Source organism: Mastigoproctus giganteus, chromosome 13 (assembly GCF_048544385.1).
Source record: "Mastigoproctus giganteus isolate SK-2022 chromosome 13, ASM4854438v1, whole genome shotgun sequence".
In the NCBI taxonomy this organism is placed as follows: Eukaryota; Metazoa; Arthropoda; class Arachnida; order Uropygi; family Thelyphonidae; genus Mastigoproctus; species Mastigoproctus giganteus.
The window spans coordinates 32,514,708-32,535,769 of record NC_143587.1 but is presented as its reverse complement, the minus strand read 5'-3'; the positions used below and the strand labels follow the sequence as shown (position 1 = coordinate 32,535,769).

The window sequence follows — 21,062 nt, the reverse complement described above, 5'->3', positions numbered from 1 at the left end:
TACCAGTAATCCTGAGGGATTACTGGTAAGATTCTAAAATAAATTGCTGGGTGGCTGCAGGTTGTGATTAATGGATAATGTTCAGTTTGGTGTAACATCAGGAATGGGGCCCTTGAAGGATCGGTTCTTGGATCATTGGTATTTCTCATTTTTATAAATGAGATCAACAAAGGGACAGACGGCATGATGTAAAATTTGCAAACAACGTAAAGATTGATAGAGTTGTTAATGATCAGTGCCAAGCAGCACTCCTTTGGGATGACTTGCAGGGACTTCAAAGATGGTCATAGTAGTAGCAGATACGTTTTAATGCTGCTAAATGCAAGGTCTTATGGAGTTGGGGGATAGCAACCACCAAATAAGTTTAATTCAACCCCATCAATACACTTTTTTTTTGGTGGGGTTGAATTAAAAACATTTAGTGGAGGGATCTGGGAATTACAGTGTAAACAGGTATCCAGGAAAGCCCATGGTGTCCTATGAATGCTTTATTGAACAATATCCTGTTGAGATAGGGAGGTCATAATCCCACTGTATAAGGCAATTATTTCAGATGAAGTAAGGAGACTTCATCTGAAAAAAGACATTAAGCTTCTTGAAAGGGTCCAAAGATGAGCAACTTGAATGGTGAGATTGGCAAAAGGACGACTGTATGAGGAAAGACTTCGAGTATGTGGACTACAGAGCCTGGAGACTAGGCATCTCACTGGTGACCTGATTGAGGTTTATAAGGCTCTGAGAGGGATTAGTAAAATGAATGAAGGTGGAATTTTCACTGTTATAAAGAATTCCATAACTAGCAGCTTTAAATTTAAATTACAGATGTTGAGGTTTAGATTAGATTGTAGGAATTCTCCTTTTAGCCAGTGAGTTATTGGTTGCTGGAACAAGTTGCCCCAGCAAGTAGTTGAGGCCGACAGTTTTGAATAAATTCAAATGTCAACTGGATAGTTACCTGTGTGAGGAGGGAAGTATATAATTTGTATTTTCTTATATACTTGGTGTTTTTTTTTTGTCAGTGTAGCAAAAGCCTGTCGCTTCCTTGCACTGTAGGGCAAATACTATTACCACTACAGCACACGCATGCAAAAAACCAAAAAATGCCCTTTATTTAGCATTCTATAGCATTCATTCCAACGACCTTATGGGGTACCTGAAGTCCTTGCCTAACTTCCGGGGGGGACCTTAGCCAAAAAGGTTGAAAACCACTGATCTATTGTATAATCTCACTGCCCCTACTCTGAAGTAGCTGTGAGTGGAAGGATTACAAATACAGGTTGACCATCACTAATCCGGTTCCACAACTAATTCGGACATAAAAATCCCGCGAACGTAATTTTAAAAATTTCCTGGGTCGGTGAAAACAGACTTGCCGCTACTGTTTTGGTGGCATTGGTTGCAGCATCAGCTGTTGGCGCAAATTCGTAAACACCGGCAAGCCACTCACACTTGTTTTTCTGCATTTATTATTATAACCTGCTCATATTTAGCCCCAACCATGGATGGTTCCAATGCATAAAGAAAGTGCCTCTTGTGGTGTAAAATGCAAACAGCATACATTGTCCATAACAGATAAAGTTGAACTTCTGAAAAAAACTCAACAGCGGTGTGTGTGTGAGAAGTTTGACTCTGCTTAATTGTAAATTCCAGCAATTTCTCTAAGGTCCTCTTATTTTAGTAATTTTCTTTTAGCCATTCCTTTTTAGATATATTTTTTTTTACAACACACTTGTACAAACTTGCAGAAAAAACACAACACAATATGATGGATAATACAGCGTGCTAACGAACTTGTTTTTACAAAATCCCTAACAACACTGACAAACTTATTGTGATGTTTAAGAGTGTTTTATTGCAGCGCTCGCCACGCGTGCAATAAATCAATCACAAACACCTTCATATGTATGCTGTAATTGCGTTACATGTATCTGCCCGACACAGCTTCTCGAGACAAAGTAACCTACCGGGCCACATATATACGACATAAAAAAAATACTTTTTTTTTTTTTTGATATTTTAAGCGAAAAAACGACAACACTGATATTACAATATTTATTTTAGAATTACTAATCAAATTATTTGCTAAATATTTTTTGACCCTTGGGGAATTTTTTTCTTAAACTAGCTTGGCCTTTAACGTGTTAAAGGTAGAATGAGGTGGTTAGCTGTTTGGTAAACTGTATGTGCTAAAGTAACCACCGGTGATCCGGTACCCGCACAGGTCCCAATCTGCCGGATTAGTGATGGTCGACCTGTAGTATGTATGTATGTGGAGAACACTGTCAAGGCCATGTTATGTTAAGTAGCTGGGTACACCTTGCTACGTGTGTAGCATATCTAAAAATTTCACGGCTTCATCCAAAATTTTACCTCATCTACATAAGGAATTCAGCCCCCTCAGTTCAAATCTCAGTAATAATGTCTATTTCTAGCTACAATCGGCTAAGCCCCGTTACTGAAAGAAAAAGTGTGACTTAGTTTGTAGAATCAATTTTGACTGGAAGGATTAATTTGCTCAATTATCAGTTGCATCAACAATTACCCATATCATTGTTCTAAACGATTTCTTACACTTTAAAGTTGGTAGTTGTACATATGACTGCTCTGATATTTTGTGTCAGAATTCTAATTCAAATCTCGTCCACAGATAAATGTCTAATTTATCTATGGCATCTATTATTCTTCAAACTTAACAAATAACTCATAATTTTATTTTTCCCAGGCCAATTTTCCTAGCAGTGAAGTAATTTTAATATTCACAACTCTTAACTTAAATTTTTTGTTTATGGTTCCAGATGGCAAAGACGCTGAAGCTTTTATTACCATAAAAATTTGACCTTCCAGCTTACATCGGACCTTAATGGGGCTGAGAGGATATAGGGAGATTTAGCCTAATACTGCCAATGAATAATCCCCAAGTAACAAAATTTATTATTGTCTTAATAAATAAATAAAAAAATAAAAAAAAAACCCTATTATGCTCAAAAAGTCCTTGGTCTTCTCAATTAGCATTGGACCAAGGATCAATGCACCTTCTAATAGTTGGGGTTTGAACTAAACATAAAAAAATATGCCTCTTAGCTAATGGCTTTTTAGTGTCATAGCAATTACAAACTTCATTAAGTCTTGTTTCCATGCTTTAATACAAACTTTTGATGAACCTACATTGTACTCTTTCATAAGTTTTGTTATTGTAATTCTTTTCTATATTTTAGCTTACTTATTACAGTGTCTTTTATTTATCATTAGTTGAAGTGCATTTATACTTTGCAGGTGTAAAGTATAGAAAAAACATCCATTCACTGGTTGTAGAGCGGAAGTTCAGGGGAAAAAAAAAAAAGTTTCAAATCAAGATTACACAACATATATTTTTATTTATTATTATTACTATTTTTTTTACTTTCTAGTGATAATGTAATTAATGAAACAGATTCCAAATCAGCAGTTGTCAATGGGCCCCATAGCAAAGAGCAATTTTATATGTGGCTGTAGGTCCTTTGTTAGTTGCCTGTTTCTCTCTCATTCTACATATTCACCCATAAATCATGATACTGACCACTTTTGTAAGCATTGTGTTTCTTAGAACAACAATTTGTTGATGAGAAGGGGTGGGATTGCAATGTGAATGACCTTAACCCACCTATTGAAATTTTCTATATTACAGGCAACTGTGTAACTTGCCCAGGAATAAATTCAACCTTGCTCATTAAAACTGCATTTATGTTTTGCATTCATGATGGATAGGACAGACATATAGTAGGCAGAGTAGGTGTGGCACTTGTCCCAGGTGAAACAAAGTCAGGGGCATCACACAATAATATAGCTAAATAAATTCTACAATTGAAGAATATGGCCCATATTTAATATTTCCCCCCAGATGCAAAAATATCTGGTTTCTGCATTGTATTCTCAAAAATAATGCAAACATTTCACCAGTAATAATAATAATACTTGGCAAATGGAACCGTGATCAGCATGACATCTCTATCAGCTACTTTTGGAACAGCAATAATATAAAATTAATGAGATGCACACTGAATAAAATAAAAACATTTAAATATTTACAAATATTTCAGACAGGTAAATTTGTATCAAATTAAAAATGAACTGGCTATTGTTTAAAACTAGCTGTTTGATAGGTCAAATATACAAAATTTACTGTATTACTAATGACCTCACACAACTTGTTTATTTAGTATTTGTATTTACTACATAGTGCAAGGAAGCCATAAGTTTTTTTGTTGTACTAATAACTAAAAAATAAATAAATAAAAAAATAATAAACACTGAACAACCTGACAAGGCAACTTGTTCAAGTAATCAACAACTTACCGACTAAAAGAAAACTTCCTATGAATCTAGTCTAAACCTCTTCCTCTGTGATTTGAATTTACAGTCTCCGGTTCTCTAATTGTTTATAACAGTGAAATTTTGTCTTATTCATTTTATTAACCTCTCTCAAAGCCTAAACCTCAATCAGGACCCCTCTAAGGTGCCTGATTGTCAAGCTCTATAGTCTTGCCTTGTACAGTTGTCCTTTCATTGATCTCACAATGAAAGTTGCCTGTCTTTGGACTCTTTCAAAAGGCTCAATCTTTTTATTTTTACAAGTTCTCCATATCTGGACACAGTATTCTACGTGCAGTCTTACAACTGCCTTATACAGTGGGATTGTGAGCTTCCCATCTCTACTGTTTGATAAATCATCAACAGGACATAAAGGGCTTTTCTGGCCACCAGAACTTCACATATCCCTTTCTTCCTGTAACGTTTTTAATTCAACCCCACAAAGTGTATGTTATTTTTGGGGTTGCTGTTCCCTAAGAGTAAGACATTAAAGCATAGCTGTTGCTTTTCTGACCATTCTTGAAGCCTGTTCAAGTCAATCCTAAAGGAGTGCTGCTTAGTACTGATCATTAACAACTCTTCCAATCTTTACATCACACCTAATCCCTTCATCATTTATGAAAATCAGAGACAACAGCGGTCCAAGAACTGAACCCTTGGAAGACACTTCTGATATTATACCAATCTGGAGGATATCCATTAATCACAACCCTCCACCTTTTGCCCTGCAGCCACACTGCAATCCACCTTAGACTCTTGCCAGTAATCCCAACATGGTCCAGCTTGTATAGTAACCTCTCACAAGGGACTGATCAAATGCCTTGCTAAAAATCCAAATAAACTGTCAAAATTGTTCCCTACATCCAGCTTGTCAGTAACTGTGTCAAAATAGCTTACCAGGTTAAACATGGTTTTGCCTTAACAAAACCATTTGTCTATCCTTCTGAATGCCATTTCTGTCTAAATGTCCCTGGATTGCATTTAGCATTAGCATTTTAGCATTAGTAGAGGCATTTGATGCAAGAAAGCAAGCTTATGCAGCATTAGCCAAAAAAAAAAACCCACTTCCACTTCACCCCTCTGTTCGTTCAAAATACCTGTCCAGCCGAGCCTTAAACTTATTTAGGCTATCAACCTCCACTACAAGGGATGGAAGTCTGTTCCACCAACCAACCACCCGCTGGCTAAAGGCAAATTTCCTCACGTCTATCCTACATCTGTCTTTCCTCAATTTGAATTTACGCCCTCTCAGGTGATTATTCTGAGCTAGAGGAAGAATCCCATCAGCATTGAGCATGCTCAAACCATTCAAGGCTTTATACACCTCTATCAGATCACCTCGCTGGTGCCTAGTCTCCAGACACTGTAATTTGCAAAACTTAAGCCTTTCTTCGTAAGAGCACCCCTTTGTTCCATTCACTAATCTTGTTGCCCTTCTCTGTACTCGTTCCAGCAGCTCTACATCCTTCTTGAAATGAGGCCTCCAGACCTGTATACAGTACTCTAGGTGTGGCCTGACCACTGCCCTATACAAGGGAATAATCACTTCCTTATCCCTGCTGGAAAAATTCCTGTATATCATTGACAATACTCCATGAGCTACTCTTGCAGCCCGTCTGCACTGCTCAGAGAACTTCATATCTGCCTGCACAACCACCCCCAAGTCCCTTTCATTCTCTACCACTGTCAGTGTAGTACCACAGAGTTGATACGTTTCTCTGGGGTTGCTGTTTCCCATGTGTAGTACTTTACATTTGTCAATGTTAAACTTCATTTGCCACCTCTCAGCCCATCTGCTCAACCTTTCCAGATCCTGTTGCAGCAGCATAGTGTCAGTAGTGTCCTTGACAACCCTGCCAACCTTTGTATTGTCTGCAAACTTGGACATTAAGCTTGATATACCATCATCAATATTATTTATAAATACAGAAAACAATAATGGACCCAACACTGAGCCCTGAGGGACTCCACTAATAACATTAGTCCACGATGAGCAGTGTCCATTGATTACCACCTCTGTCTTCTCCCCCTCAACCACCCCTTTATCCATAGCAGCAATTTGCCTCTAATGTCACACTGCTCCAATTTGTGTAGCAGTCTTCCATGTGCAACAGTATCAAAAGCCTTTCTAAGATCCAAGTGTATAATATCAAAGCTATTCCCTGCATCCAGTTCTTTTGTGACTGCATCATAATATCCAATCAAATTGGTCAGGCAAGACTTCCCCTTAACAAAACCATGCTGTGTCCGAGCTATAACTGAAGTCTTGTCTAAATGATCCTGCAGTGCTTCTTTAACAAGTGCCTCCATTAATTTTCCTGGAACAGAAGTTAAGCTCACAGGTCTATAATTACTTGTGTCAGCCTTTGATCCTCCTTTGTGAATTGGGGTCACATTTGCACATTTCCAGTCTATGGGTACCTCCCATAATGAATTTATAATGAATGCCTCCACGATTTTTCCTGCCACCGGAGTCAGACTAACCAGTCTATAGATCATTTAATAGAGCACCAAAAATCCCCTAACTAAACACACAACACTTGATCTTTTCCTTGCCAACAACTCTTCAAGGTACAGACAGTTAATATTAGTTTTTCTCTAGGTATCTCAGATCACAACTTGATTACAGTCTCTTCTCCAATGACATACATAAGGCTTGTATAGTAACCAATCTGGACATTCCCGGCCTGTGATTTGGCATCGCAAGAGTGCAAAATGAAATGTACTACTTAAATTTCATTCCTCTTTCCCTTAGACTAATATTTTAAATCTTCTGATCCTTTGGACTGCAAAGTTTGACAAGCCAGGTAAGGAAGATCTGCTCATACAGGAGAAATAAGAACCAGGGGCCACCCCCTGGTTCTTATTATTATTTGGAGGGGAGGGGGATACAAAATCCAGAGGAATAACAGAATGAATGACATGAAATTCACTTCTGGCAATGGGTCACCTAACACTGGAATAAGTTGCCTCCCAAAATAGTAGAGGCAATAAGTCTGGTAAAATTTGAAGCAGAATTGGACAGTCACCCTGTGGGAATGGGAATAATATTAATATTCTATTGTTTTTTAATTATTATTATTATTTTTTTTTTGGTTCATGCAGAAAAGTTTGCTTCCTTACATTTTCTGGCCTTACAAATATTTGTTCTGATAGTCTATTATTCCTGAAATTATTCATATAGGGATCAAATCATTTAACCTTCACAGCTCCCCAAATTCTCTTCCTTTATCTGGTTTCCAAAACTGTGCAATTCATCTGAAATTTTTCCAAGATTTTTCTTTAATCCTTTTACACACATCCTTCTTGACTGTGCACTTCATATTATCAAAGATGTTTGTTCATAATAATGCTTCTGATGTTAGGAATGGGTACTATTAATTACTACTGCCTGCACAATCTTTGCTTCATTACTTCTTACAGTAGCTTTTGTTGTAACCAAGTTTAATAATTCTTTATCACAGGGTGACAAATTAAAAATTAATGTATGTCCTACACTGTAGGAACCACTGTATTAAACTATATATGAATTTATCATTTTATTAAAATTATTTTAAAATTGTATTTTTTTTCTCTTTGTATTTCAATGGTCATTTATTTTAAATGAAATGCAAACTATTTATTGATATTTTAAATTACGTACCAACTCAAAAAGAAATAATTAAACTTTTTTGAATGTTTAAGCAAAGAAAACTGGAAAACCACAAACAAAAATTTTAACTTCTATACTATACCTTGAAGTGCTTCTGTCATATCCTGAAACTTTTCAAAATGTTTCAGCTTGAGGCTACAAAAATAATAATAATAAATAAATTAATAGAAGAAAAAAAAAAAAAAAAAACCCACAGTATTTTAAGTAATCTTCAAGTGTATTATACAGTGCAAATTATACTTAATATGACCACAACTTTTAACTACAAACATATACAGCGTAGCAATTGGAAAAAAGAGACTGATGCCATTAAAAAAAAAATGATTCAATGTATGATTAAACTAACCTTGGTTTATTCAAAGTAACTGGGATGACTGGTATACTGTTCAATATTCATATCACAGCTCTCTGAATGGCATCAACATCAGGGGAAAAAAAAAGTCTTTCAGTGTTGCCTTGAGGTTCAGGAACAAAAATTTACATGGGGCTAAGTCTGGTGAATGCGACACTATGCAGATTTTTTTTGCTAGCCAAAAACTCGAACAATGAGAGCCTTGTGGCTTGAGCAATGAGAGCTTTGTGCACAATTCGCTTGCTGTCGTAAAAAGTGATGAGCATGGTTTTGACCTTTCTTCATGAACTTTTTTGGTTTGGGAGAGTTGGCTGACTTCCACTCCGCACTTTGCCGTAGGTTTATACTAAAAACACCATCTCTCTTGTCACCCATAACAACTGAATTCAGGAAGTTGTATATGCTTTCAGTGGTCTCAATGAGTTATCTACAGTGTTCAACTGGCATCGGTCATTGACCATCTGTTAATGAATATGGAACAAACCACCCACAGACCTTCATTTTCTTCAAATCCTGTTATTATCTGCTTTACGAGTTCTTTTTTTCAAGTATCAAATATCAACATTAATTGCTCAACGTTCATAAATACAACATTTCAAACAATGTATGTAGCTATACATTGTTTGAAATGTTGTATTTATGAACGTTAGCTATACAATACAGTACTACTATATGTGCGTTTATTTGTTCAGGCAGACGAAAACATCTCACCAACTCACATAACGTAAAGCAGTTACCACACTGACATTACAAAGAGTGGTTGTGTTGCTCTTCATTTTTGCTGTCTTGTCTTATTTCAAATTTATCCTCCTTATTAAGGGGGGAAAATTTGAAATAAGACAAGACAGATAAGACAAAATACCCTTCAAATTTATCTCCCTCATAAAGTGGATAAATTTGAAGGGTGTTTGGAATAAACTCTGTCCTCAGTTTATTGATAATTTTGAAGGATTTCAAGAATGGCCAGAGATTGTACAAAATGAAACAGGAGCGGCTGTTAATATTGCTAACCAACTGCAGCTTAAGGATTGTACAACAGACATCGCTGATCTGTTTCAAGCACACAATGGAGAGCTCACAAACACAGACCTCCTTGAAATGGCAAAATGCAAAGAAGCTGAGGGAGTAGAAGATTTAACAGCTGAAACTGCTGTTCGTTTCCTTCACTCTCAAGGGGACTGACGAAGCTTTTCAACACAAAAAAGCAACTGAGATTTGAGTCACAAGATTCAAGATTCAAATGCACTAGAAAAGTTGCTAGAGATTTAAAATACGCATATGCACACTATCATGAAATTTATATAAAAAAAGTGAAGACTGTCTTGAAAACAAATGACTCTTGAAGAATTTCTGAAGGAGAAGACAACTCCTTGTACTTCCAACAAACCAACAACTAATGCTGAGCCAACAATGAGTATGCATCTATTCGTTAATGATGAAGAATAAACATTCTTTAATATTTGTATGACTTAATATATTTTCTTTATTATTAGAATTTGCTAGATTTTAAAGGCTATGTTTCATTTCTTTGAATAAATAAATCATCCTTTAAGCATAAACTATTGTTTTGTTGAGAACGTAACCCCTGTTTTCACATATATCTGTGGGAAATAAATTCCCACTTTAATTTCTTAAATTCACACAAAAGTGCACGCTATGGATGAATTAACTCAAAGTCAGGATCTACCTGTACTTATTAATGCAAAATCTTCTGAAATCATTTGGAGCAGTCATTGGTAACAATTTCCTGAACCTTTTCAATCAACTATGGCATTTGAACCATTTTTGCTGGGCACAGATGTTTGTCATCTTACAGTGATTCTCTTCCGAGGGCAAAATGTTTATGCCACTCGAATGTATGTTTACGAGAGAGACAATTCTCTCAATACACGTGCTTCATTAACTGAAACATTCTGTGCAATTGTATCAAGTTTCATGTTCATTTCTATTGCATTTGCAGAATTTCTTATATGGTTAGCATTAGTAAAGGCATACGATGAAAGAAAGCAAGCTTATATTGCATCAGCCAAAAAAAAAAAAAAAAATTCTCATTTCACCCATTCATTAACTTCAAATGTTTGTCTAGTTCTGACTTGAATTCATTTAAGCAGTCAACTTCTACAATGGCATGTGGAAGTTTGTTCCAGCAATCAACCACCCACTAGCTAAAGGAAAATTTCCGCACATCTATTCTACAACTGTCTTTCCTCAATTTAAATTTATGTTCCCTCAGGCAACTAATGTGGGCAAGAGGAAGAATCCCATCAGCATTGAGCTTGCAGAAACCATTCAAGGCCTTATATAACTCAATCAGATCAACTCGCAGGTATCTAGAGTCCAGACACTGCAATTTGCAGAACTTAAGTCTTTCTTTGTAAGAGCAACCCTTTGCTCCATTCACTAATCTTATTGCCCTTCTCTAACTTGTTCCAGCAGCTCTATATCCTCCCCAAAAATGAGGCCTCCAGACCTGTATACGTACTCAAGGTATGGCCTGGCCATTGCCTTATACAAGGAGATAATTATCTCCTTATCCATGCTAGAAAAATTAATGTATATCATTAACAAGACACTATCAGCTATTCTTGCAAACTGCCTCACTGCTCAGAAAACTTAATATCCGACTGCACAATTACCCTCAGGTCTCTTTCATTATCTACCACCCTGAGTGTAGTACCACACAGTTGATATGTTACTTTGGGGTTACTGCTACCCATATGCAGTACTATACATTTGTCAATGTTAAACTTCAGTTGCCACCTCTCAGCCCACCTGCTCAACTTTTCTAGATCCTGTTGCAGTAGTGCACTGTCACTAGTGTCATTAACAACCCTGCCAACCTTCGTATCGTCTGCAAACTTGGATATTAAGCCTGATATATCTTCATCAATATCATTGATAAATACAGAAAACAACAATGGGCCTAACACGGACCCCCCGGGGGTCCGTGTTAGGCCCACTGTTGTTAGGTCCATTGTTGTCCGTGTTAGGCCTAACACGGACCCCCCCCCCCCCGGCACCACTAATAACATTAGTCCACGAAGAGCGGTATCCATTGATTACCACTCTGTCTTCTCCCACATAACCATCCCCTTTATCCATAACGGCAACTTGTCTTTAATGGCATACTGCTTTAACTCGTACAGTAGTTTTCCATTTGCAAGAGTATCAAAATCTTTCCTGAAATCCAAGTATATGATATGAAAATTATTTTTTGCATCCAGTTCCTTTGTGACCTCACAGTAGTATTCAATCAAACTGATCAGAAAAGACTTTTCCTTAACAAATTCAAGCTGTGTCTGAACTATAACTGCAGTCTTGTCTAGATGATCTTTAACCAGTGCCTCCATTAATTTCCCCAGAACAAAAGTTAAACTAAGAGGTCTTATTGTGTCACTCTTTATTCCCTTTGCAAATTGGGGTCACATTTGCACATCTCCAGTCCACTGGGACCTCCACTGAATCCAAGGAAGCTCTCATAATTATGGCTAAGGGTCTGCTTACTTCCTTCACTGCCTCTTTTAATTTAACTGGGTAGATCCTATGCACCTTTCTTATGTTGAACCTCAACAATTTCTCCTCCACTTTTCACTCAGTTATTACAAAATAATTTAGCTCCCTGCCAGAGTTTGATAAACTTCTGGCATTCCCCTCCAGAATAACTCCTCATGTGTGATTGTAGATGCAAAATACTCATTCAGTTTATTGGCTACCTGAGCAGGGTCCTCGACAGTCAAACCATTGATATCAAATGAATCAATCTAATTCATCCCCTTCCCTCTAGAGTTTACATAAGTAAAGAATTCCTCGCTATTTTTCTTTGCATCCTTTGCCAATGATTTCTCGTAATGTGCCTTTGCCTGCCTAACTTCCTTTGTGACTTGATTACACACTGGCTTATATCTACCATAGACATCAGTGTCACTTGATGATTTATATGCATCCCATGCATTTTTCTTCACTGCCACAAGTCTCACCAGTTCATCTGATATCCATTTAGGCCTAAACCTTGAACAGTATTTCTTGGGACAAAAAGCCTAGTAGCTTCCAAGATTACTTCCTTGAATGCTTCCCATTTAGAATTTGCTGTTGGTAACTCAGTGTCCCACTGTATAGACTTTAAAAACTGTCTCAGACCGTCACAGTCACCTTAACGAAAGCAAAAATCCTTCCTTTTATCCCACGGTAATTATATCTTTAAGTAAATGCCACATCAGCACACTGTGATCACTGTCACCTAGTGGTTCCTTTATCTGTAGATTTTTAATACACAAAGAATCACTAATGATAACCAGATCAAGAGTCCCCCTGGTTGCCTCTCAAACGTGCTGTTGTAGAAAACAATCCAATAAATCCAAAAAAGCCTTGCTAGTATGTGAATGACCAACTCAGAAGTCCCAGTCAATATCCGTGAATTTAACCACCCCCCCATTATAAGACTATCTGATTTACTGGTCTACTATTTCTCTGTAGAGTTGTCCATTATACTCATCAGAGTCATTATATCTATAACACACTCCTACTCACAATTTTGCTTTCCCAGTGCTTATGTCACATCAAACTGACTGAACATTGCAACCACACATGTCAAATGGATGCAGTTCTCTATATTTTGTGTTTCTTAACTAACAGCATAACCCTTCCTGTACACATTGTACCCCCCCCCCCAAATTCCAATTCTGCATTCCTTATATTTCTGTGACAACACATCTTTGATATCCCAATAATATCTGCCTTTGATGTTTTCACTCCTACTGAGTTAACGTTATATGAATTTTAGATCTCCTATCAAGTTCAAGTCACATGCATTAAGTTATAATGCTTTTGTAAAATCTAAGTGGTTATGTGTATTAAGTTAAAACATTGCGTTTGTAAAATCTAAGTAGTTATAACAGATAATAAATTTAACCATCTATTGCCACCTGCTCGGTACGAACTCTCACACAAGCTATTTGTGATATTATATCTATGCCAAATCACTGATTCTAGAAGGTCTACGAATATTATTGTTGTACGTTACGGTCAATGTGACAAGTTAAATTATTAAAACACGTACGTAGTGCTAAAATTCATAGTTCACAAATGTTAGGTTTTCTAATATGTATGAAAAAGCTACAGAAATATTTTTCTGAAGTGAGGGTACATACTTTGAAATGAAAATAAACTGAATAAAATGGACTCTACAGACAATTTTTATAAATTAAAAATATCTGGGGGTAGGGAGGAAAGAATTATTAATGAATTTATACCTTTGTTTGTTTTAGAACCTGCCCCCACCTTAACTGGTTTATTTATGCTTCAAGTAGATGCCCAGATAGGAACATCATGTGCAATTATCAATCAGATTTCAGCTTTAAAAAAAAAAAAAAAAAGTGAAAGGAGGGAGGATGTATTCAGTCTTAAACATGAATCTGAAATACATTCTGCATCTCTTGATTGTTTTAACAGAATTTCAGTCAGATGTTTATATTACATAAGCAATTCTAAAATATGAGCACTGAACTGGAAATAAAATCATTAAAAAACACTATTTTTGATCAGGACAGAATCAAAATAACTCTGAAGAACTGTTAGTTATTTCATTCCTTTTTTTTTTTTTTTTTTTTTTAAATTCAACTACAAGTTGAGTGAAAAAAAGAATTAAACTGAACTCCCTATCCTTGTTCAATTATTCACCTTAGTTGTATAACAGCAAAAGAGTCAGTGTGGAAATGGACCTTTCTGGAATTAATATTTATTATATGAATATAATTTGGTTTATTCTCATGATGGCCAAGACGAGAAGAGTTTATATATACATTGTAAATTTAGACATATTGAATCAAAGGCAGCCAGAATTTTCTGTCATGTATAGGCTTGAACCCAAGCCATGACCTTTTCCTTCACCCACAGAAAGTTCTTTGGATACTACCCATTTTATGTCATCATGATCACTCACCACTATCAGTTCCTGAACTGTAATATTTTTGATAATGCTTGAATCCCTAGAGGGAACTAGGTGAAGGATATTTGACTCCACTGTGCTTTCTAGAACATGTTCAAAAAATAGCAGTAATCAAGGTGATTCAAGAAACTGCTCCCACTATATGTACTGCATGTCCAAGATTTTTAATCCATAAGAGGGAAATCAGAGTAATTCATAAGGATACATTTGCTCTTGCATGCTGACTGAAGTTGCCTAAAGATATTTTTATTGTACTCTTCAGAATTGTTTGGTATATAACACACACCCACTATCATCTTTCCTTTACCATGACTCAACATCTGTCTGGACCTGATCAGACTCTGGGAAGAGTTTTGTTGCTTTCAAGAAGCATAACCACCCCTAATCCCTTTCTACTTTTTTGAACACTTAATGAAATTCACTGTGGTGAGTGGAAGACAGAGTGGTTATCAATGGCCCTGCTCTTTGTGGACTAATGTTATTACTGGAGTCCTTCAAGGTTGAGTGCTGGAGCCATTGTTGTTTTCAATATTTATGAATGACACTGATAAAGCTATATCAGAGAAGTTAACAATGATATGCTACTCAACAAGATCTAGAAAAATTAGGTCAACGGGCTGAGAAATGGCAGTTGAAGTTTAATGTTGACAAATGCAAGGCAGTAATCCCAGAGTAACCTATCAACTGTGTGACACTACGCTCGGGATAGTTGAAAATGAAAAAGGCCCGGGGTTTTTTACAACATTACTATAGTAATGCTGTAAAAATGCTGTGCAGTCTGATATAAAATTCTCTGTGCAGCAACACACATACTGCCAGGATAGCTCATGAGATTTTGTCAATGATATCATCATCAACCATTTTCAATCCACTGGGATGAAGGCCTCTCCAGCAACTTTCCAGTTCCTTCTGTTTTGAACACTGGCCATCCATTTACTACCCAAACTCATGAATTTCATCTATCCATCTCCACCTTTGTCTTCCAGGTTTTCTTCTAGCTCCTCTTGGGTACCATTCTGTTATTTTCTTAGTCCATCTGTCATCATGTCTTAGAGCTATGTGTCCTGCCCAAGACCATTTTAGTTCTTTAGTTTTGATAAGAATGTCCTTTACTTGAGTTTGCTGCCTAATCCATGTGTTTCTCTTCTTATCTAACAGTCTGATTCCCAATATAATTCATTCCATTCTTCGCTGTTTAGTTCTCAGCTTCTCTTCCATTCTTTTGGTGAGTGGCCAAGTTTCACTTCCATAAGTCATGGTGGGGAGTATACATTGATTCATTATTTTACGTTTCAGACAAACTGGGATATTGCTCTTCAGTATGTGACTATATTTCATGAATGCTATCCATCCAAAATTTATTCTTCTCTTGCCTTCCAGCCATTTATCATTATTACAGTTAATAACTTGTCCCAGATAAGTATATGACTCCACCTTTTCAATTACTGCTCCTTCAATCATTATTTCCCTTTCCGTGGCATAATTGTTCATCATTACTTTTGTTTTAGCCATATTCATCTTTAGTCCAAAATCCTTACTAACTGTGTAACTGATTAAGATTTTCCTCTAATTCTTTGGGATTGTGGTTTATAACCACAATGTCATCTGCAAATTGTAAATGGTTTGGGTACTCTCCGTTCGCATTGACTCCTTTCTGCGACCAGTCTAATCTTCTGAAAGCTTCCTCAAGGGCAGCAGTAAACAGCTTCAGAGATATTGTCTCCCCTTGTCCAACTCCTTTCTCGATTTTAAATTTGCTACTGTCTTTGTCTAGTCTAATAAAGGAGGTAGCACTCTCATATATTTTCTTCAAAATCATAATATATGGGGTATCTATGCCTTGTCTTTCCAGTGCCCGAAACATTGCCTTATGCTGTATGGAGTCAAATGCCTTTTCATAATCCACAAATGCCAGGCATAATGGTGTTTTATATTCATTTGCTTTCTCCATTAGCTGTGATATTATGTGAAGGTGATCCATAGTTGAGAATCCTGTCCTAAAGCCAGCTTGCTCTTTCGATTGATTCTCATCAAGTATTCTTTCTAATCTGTTAGTAATGACCCTACCATTATGAACAACTTGTAGATGTGGGATAACAAGCTAACTGGTCTATAATTTCCAATTTCTGATTTATCTCCTTTCTTATGCAGCAAAACTATGATTGCATTATTCCACTGCTTAGGCGTCACACCTTTTCTAATGCACTTTGTGAAGAGCCTTGCCAGTTTTTGTGTTGTCTCTTCCTCCCAATTTAAACAACTGTACAGTAACTTCATCTTCCCCCGGGGCTTTCTGATTCTTCATTTTCTTCAATGCATGTTCTACCTCATCAGGAAGAATATCGGGTATGTTGTATGTGTTGCTACTTTGCAATCCATCTTCCCCACTGCTGGTATCATTCCCTCGCTCCTTGTATAATTCTCTATAGTAGTCTTCTGCTATTTGAATTATGCCTTCTCTGCTGTTTATAAGTACACCATCGCTATTCTTCAGTTTCAGTATCATTTGTCTTTCTGTATTACTGCTGATTTTATATCCTTTGTTTTCCCTTAATGCTTGTTCTACTTTTCTTGTGTTAAATCTTCTTATGTCCTCTCTGAGTCTCTTTCTAATGGCTTTGCATAACTCAGTATACTCAATTTTCTCCCTGTCAGTGTTTTTCTTGCTCTTCATTTGTCGTCTTCGGTTCAAATATGACAAGTGTTTCTTGACTAATTTTTTTCTTCTTTGGATTTCTGTTTCCCTATAGGTTTCTTGGGCTTTATCACTTTCAGAAAGTTGTAATATTCCTTGTCGATATCTTGGTCCTGAGCAGTCTGCAGAAGCTCAAACTTGTTCTTAAGTTCCAGTACATACTGCTTTTTCTCCTCCTCTGTTATCTAAAAGACCTTTGTATTATTTTCTCGAGTCAGTTTTTTCCTTTCCTTTCCTACATCTATATCAAGTGTACATCTTACCATTCTGTGATCACTTCCAACATTTACCTTATCCAGGATGGTAACATCATTCACAATACTTCTGTTAGTGAGGATGAAGTTCGATTTCATTAGTTGTTAATCCATTTGGTCTCTTCCATGTCCACTTTCTCTTCACCCTTTTCTTGAAAAAAAGTGGTCATTACTGACAGTCCTTGGGATTCTGCAAATTCCACAAGTCTTTCACCTCTTTTATTTCTTTCACCAATTCCAAAATTTCCTATAGTTCCTCTTTCTGCGCTGTTTTGACTTTTTCTAACCTTAGCATTGAAGCCCCCCATAATAATAGTGTAGTGGGGTTTCTGCTCATCTAGAAGATTCTCAATTTCGGTGTACATTCCTTCAACCTCTTCATCATCATGGCTCGATGTTGGTGCATAAATCATTATAATCTTTAGCTTGTACCTCTTAGAAATCTTGAGTATTAGTTTTCACACCCTTGGTGATGTACTTTTGAATTCCAAAATGTTGTTTTTAAAATCTTTATGGACCAGAAACCAAACTCCACCTTCACTCCTTTCACTGTTTCCATTGGTGTACAGCAGATTTCCACTTGATAAACTTATAAGTGATTCATTTCTTCTTCTTGTTTCAGCCAAACCGATGATATTCCAATTCACATTTTCTAATTCCTTTTCCAGCTTTAATATCCTGTCTTCACCGATGAGTGATCGTACGTTATAACAGGCCAAGTTCAGTTTCCGTGCATGGCAGCCTGGTCGTACCCAGAGATTCTTAGCACCCTCTGCTTCCACTCTGATCCTCTCGTTGCCGTAAGAGGGAGAGTGAAAGCTGGTGGGGACTGAGGGCCATTTGTATTGTTGTGCTCTCATATGCTGGAGGGTTTAGTCTTTTCCTCTTCACGCTGACCAGGCGTCTTGAAGAGAACCACTCTACACGTTCGTTGCCACCTAAGTGACATAACAGGGCTTACCATCGAGAAGGTGTGCATGAGTGGATTTTAGGGAGGCAGGCCAACCGGACTTCTCCTAAATCTTCTGTAATAGAGAGATATTGGATCCATCAGTGTTTTAGGCTGAGTGTCTGATAACACACAGGATACCTGTTCCCCTCTAAGCCCCTAAGTCAATGATATACGGAAAGTCTTCTAGCAGGGATGAGCAGGTGATTATACCCTAGTACAAGGCCATGGGTAGGCTGCATCTTCAGTAGTGTATGCAGGTCTGGAGGCCTCACTTTGGGAAGGATGTAGATCTGGAATGGGTGCAGAGAAGGGCAACCAGATTGGTGAAGCAGAACAAATCAGTGTTCTTACCAAGAAAGCTTTAGTTTTGCAAATTTCAGCATCTGGAAACTGGTACCTGCAGGGGAGATCTGATTGAGGTGTTTAAGGCCTTGAATGGATTCAGTAAGCTAAATATTAATGACATTCTTTCTCTAGCCAAGACTACATACGAGTGAGTCGAGGAAGGATGGATGCAAGGTAGACGTGCAGAAGTTCGCCTTCAGAAAGCGGGTGGTTGATTGTAGAAGTAGATGGTTTGAATAAATTCAAGAAAGAATTAGACAAATCCTTGAAGGGTATGGATGGTAATGCGTATGTGTGTGTGTGGGCTGATGATATATAAGCTTGCTTTTTTTGGATCATTTGCCACTATTACCACTAGTGTCTTTTCTCTGTACTTACAGTGACCTGCTTTCACCAACTTTTTACTGTTTTTGAGTTTTGTAGTATTATCGTTATATATTCTTTTAGTGGCATGATGTGCAGGTATGTCAAGAAATGGAAATTGGTGGAATGAGCACTTAAACCTGAGTGGAGTGTAATCTGCCTTAAATTTCTTAAAGAATTATAGATTATTCTCTTCAATGAAAACTAGTAAATTATGGTTACTTCATTTACATAAGAGCTGTTAAATTTCTTTTCTTTCAAAAAAAAAAAAAAACTAGTTTACTCACCGAATGTATATTCTTCCAGAAGTACAAAAGTTGTTAATTTGATTACACAAATGTGAATAGAAAGCAAGAAAATACCAGATGCCCCCAGAATCAGAATAATTTGATAGCAGAGTGAGAGAGACAATACAAGTTCAACAGCCATAGGAGTAGGCAACAAGGCTCTATGAGAGGATGTAGAAATGCTGGCAGTGATTACACAAATGTGAATCAAATCAGCAACTATGTAAATGAAGTAATCATAATTTACCAGTTTTCACTGAAGTAATCATAATTTACTATTTTTCACTGAAGTAACCAATACAGGAATCATCTGAGAATAATCTGTAATTCTTTAAGAAATTAATGGCAGATCACACTCCACACAGTAAGTACTGTTCACATTACGAAAACTACTGGTATTTCTGTTTAAAAACTTTTGCCACTCTATGAACCTTGTCCTGGAGTTCTTTACACTAAGACTAGTTTAAATATAGATACAGTATCTTGTGTTAAATTAAGTCATTCCAAATCTATTGGGTTAAACCTCACTACTGATCGTGTTACTTTTTTAGAGGTGCAATTATTATTGCTTTTACAATGATTCTATTTCTACACACGTCAACAGTGTAAGTATTTTACCAACTGATTGGCCACCTAGTCAAGTTACATCTAGCCAGAGTGGGATCTTGATCCAGCCATCCCTAATGAACATAAAGAACCTTAAGTGTTTAAAAACCTTACTTATAACATTTTCAGATTTTTCACCCAAAGAGGCAGTTTCCTTCTTTAAGAAAAGATCTTAAGGAACTCCCTTTTAATGACTCCAGTAAAGCAAATAAGCTAGCTACCAAATAAATACTCAAAAATTGGAGTCGAATGAAGCATGCTGTCAAGTTTATTGTAGAAAATGAGAAGCTACAAGTTTTATTAAGGAATTCAAACACATTTTTCTTCTCTTTTCCCTCCTCCACTGACATATGGTGTTGCACTTAAAAAATCTAATATGCCTACTACTATCATCATTTCTACATCCTCTCGTGGAGCCATGTTGCCTACTCCTTTGGCTGTTGAACCTGTATTGTTTATCTGTCTCCTTCTGCTGTCAAAATTTTCTGATTTTGAGGGCATCTGATATTTTCTTGGTTTTTATTAATATGTGCACAGAAGTAACAAAAATATCGAAAGAAAATCTAAAAGGATGTTAAGATCAGAAACATGTACTGTATGAGGGTCTAATAGCTAAAACATACTCTGCAAGTGATTCTGCCAGGGTTTTTAGCTCTTACTGCTTTATCTAACATTGGTATTGAATCCTCTCCACCAAAAAATGGTTAATCTGCCATACTTGTGTATGATGTAGACAGGGATTTCTAAAGAAGATATAAGACAAGAGATGAAATTGCCAAAGACGTGTATTAACTGGTACTAGAATTATCCCTCAAGTTTTATAAAACTTGTTACCAGTTTGCTGTCTTTTCATAGGATGGATTGCCCATAAGTTTTGACAAGTTGTAGCAGTTACTAAATGCTTTGCTTGTCTCAGTCATGGACACATCACCTCAACTTGACGATAGGAATTCTCTACTTGTGGACACTTCTAAAAAGAGGCACTTGATAGTTACTGCCCACACAAATCCAGTCCAATACATGTTCAAATTGCTAGGCATGAAAAATGTGATTTTAAGCATTCTAAAGAGATCCTCTTATGTCCTGAATTCTAACAAGCAAAAGAAACTGTACATCAAAGAACAAATCATGTGTAATATGACTGATCTCAATTCTGCATTTGATGCTACAAATTACATCACTTCATACAACTGAATGCTCATAGATCTAAACTTGTAGCTAATGAGGTTTGCATCCCTTCAGGAAACCTTATACCTTCATGGTAA

At 36.8% G+C, this 21,062-nt stretch overlaps 1 protein-coding gene across 1 annotated transcript in view; it reads right to left on the bottom strand.

The window, feature by feature from the left end:
- nop5 (nop5 ribonucleoprotein) overlaps window positions 1-21,062 on the bottom strand; it is a 187,123-nt gene that overhangs the window by 138,063 nt on the left and 27,998 nt on the right. Inside the window, exon 3 of the mRNA XM_090387823.1 lies at window positions 8,082-8,134. Within this exon, the coding sequence (XP_090243949.1) occupies window positions 8,082-8,134 (53 nt within the window). The remainder of the gene's footprint in view (window positions 1-8,081; window positions 8,135-21,062) is intronic.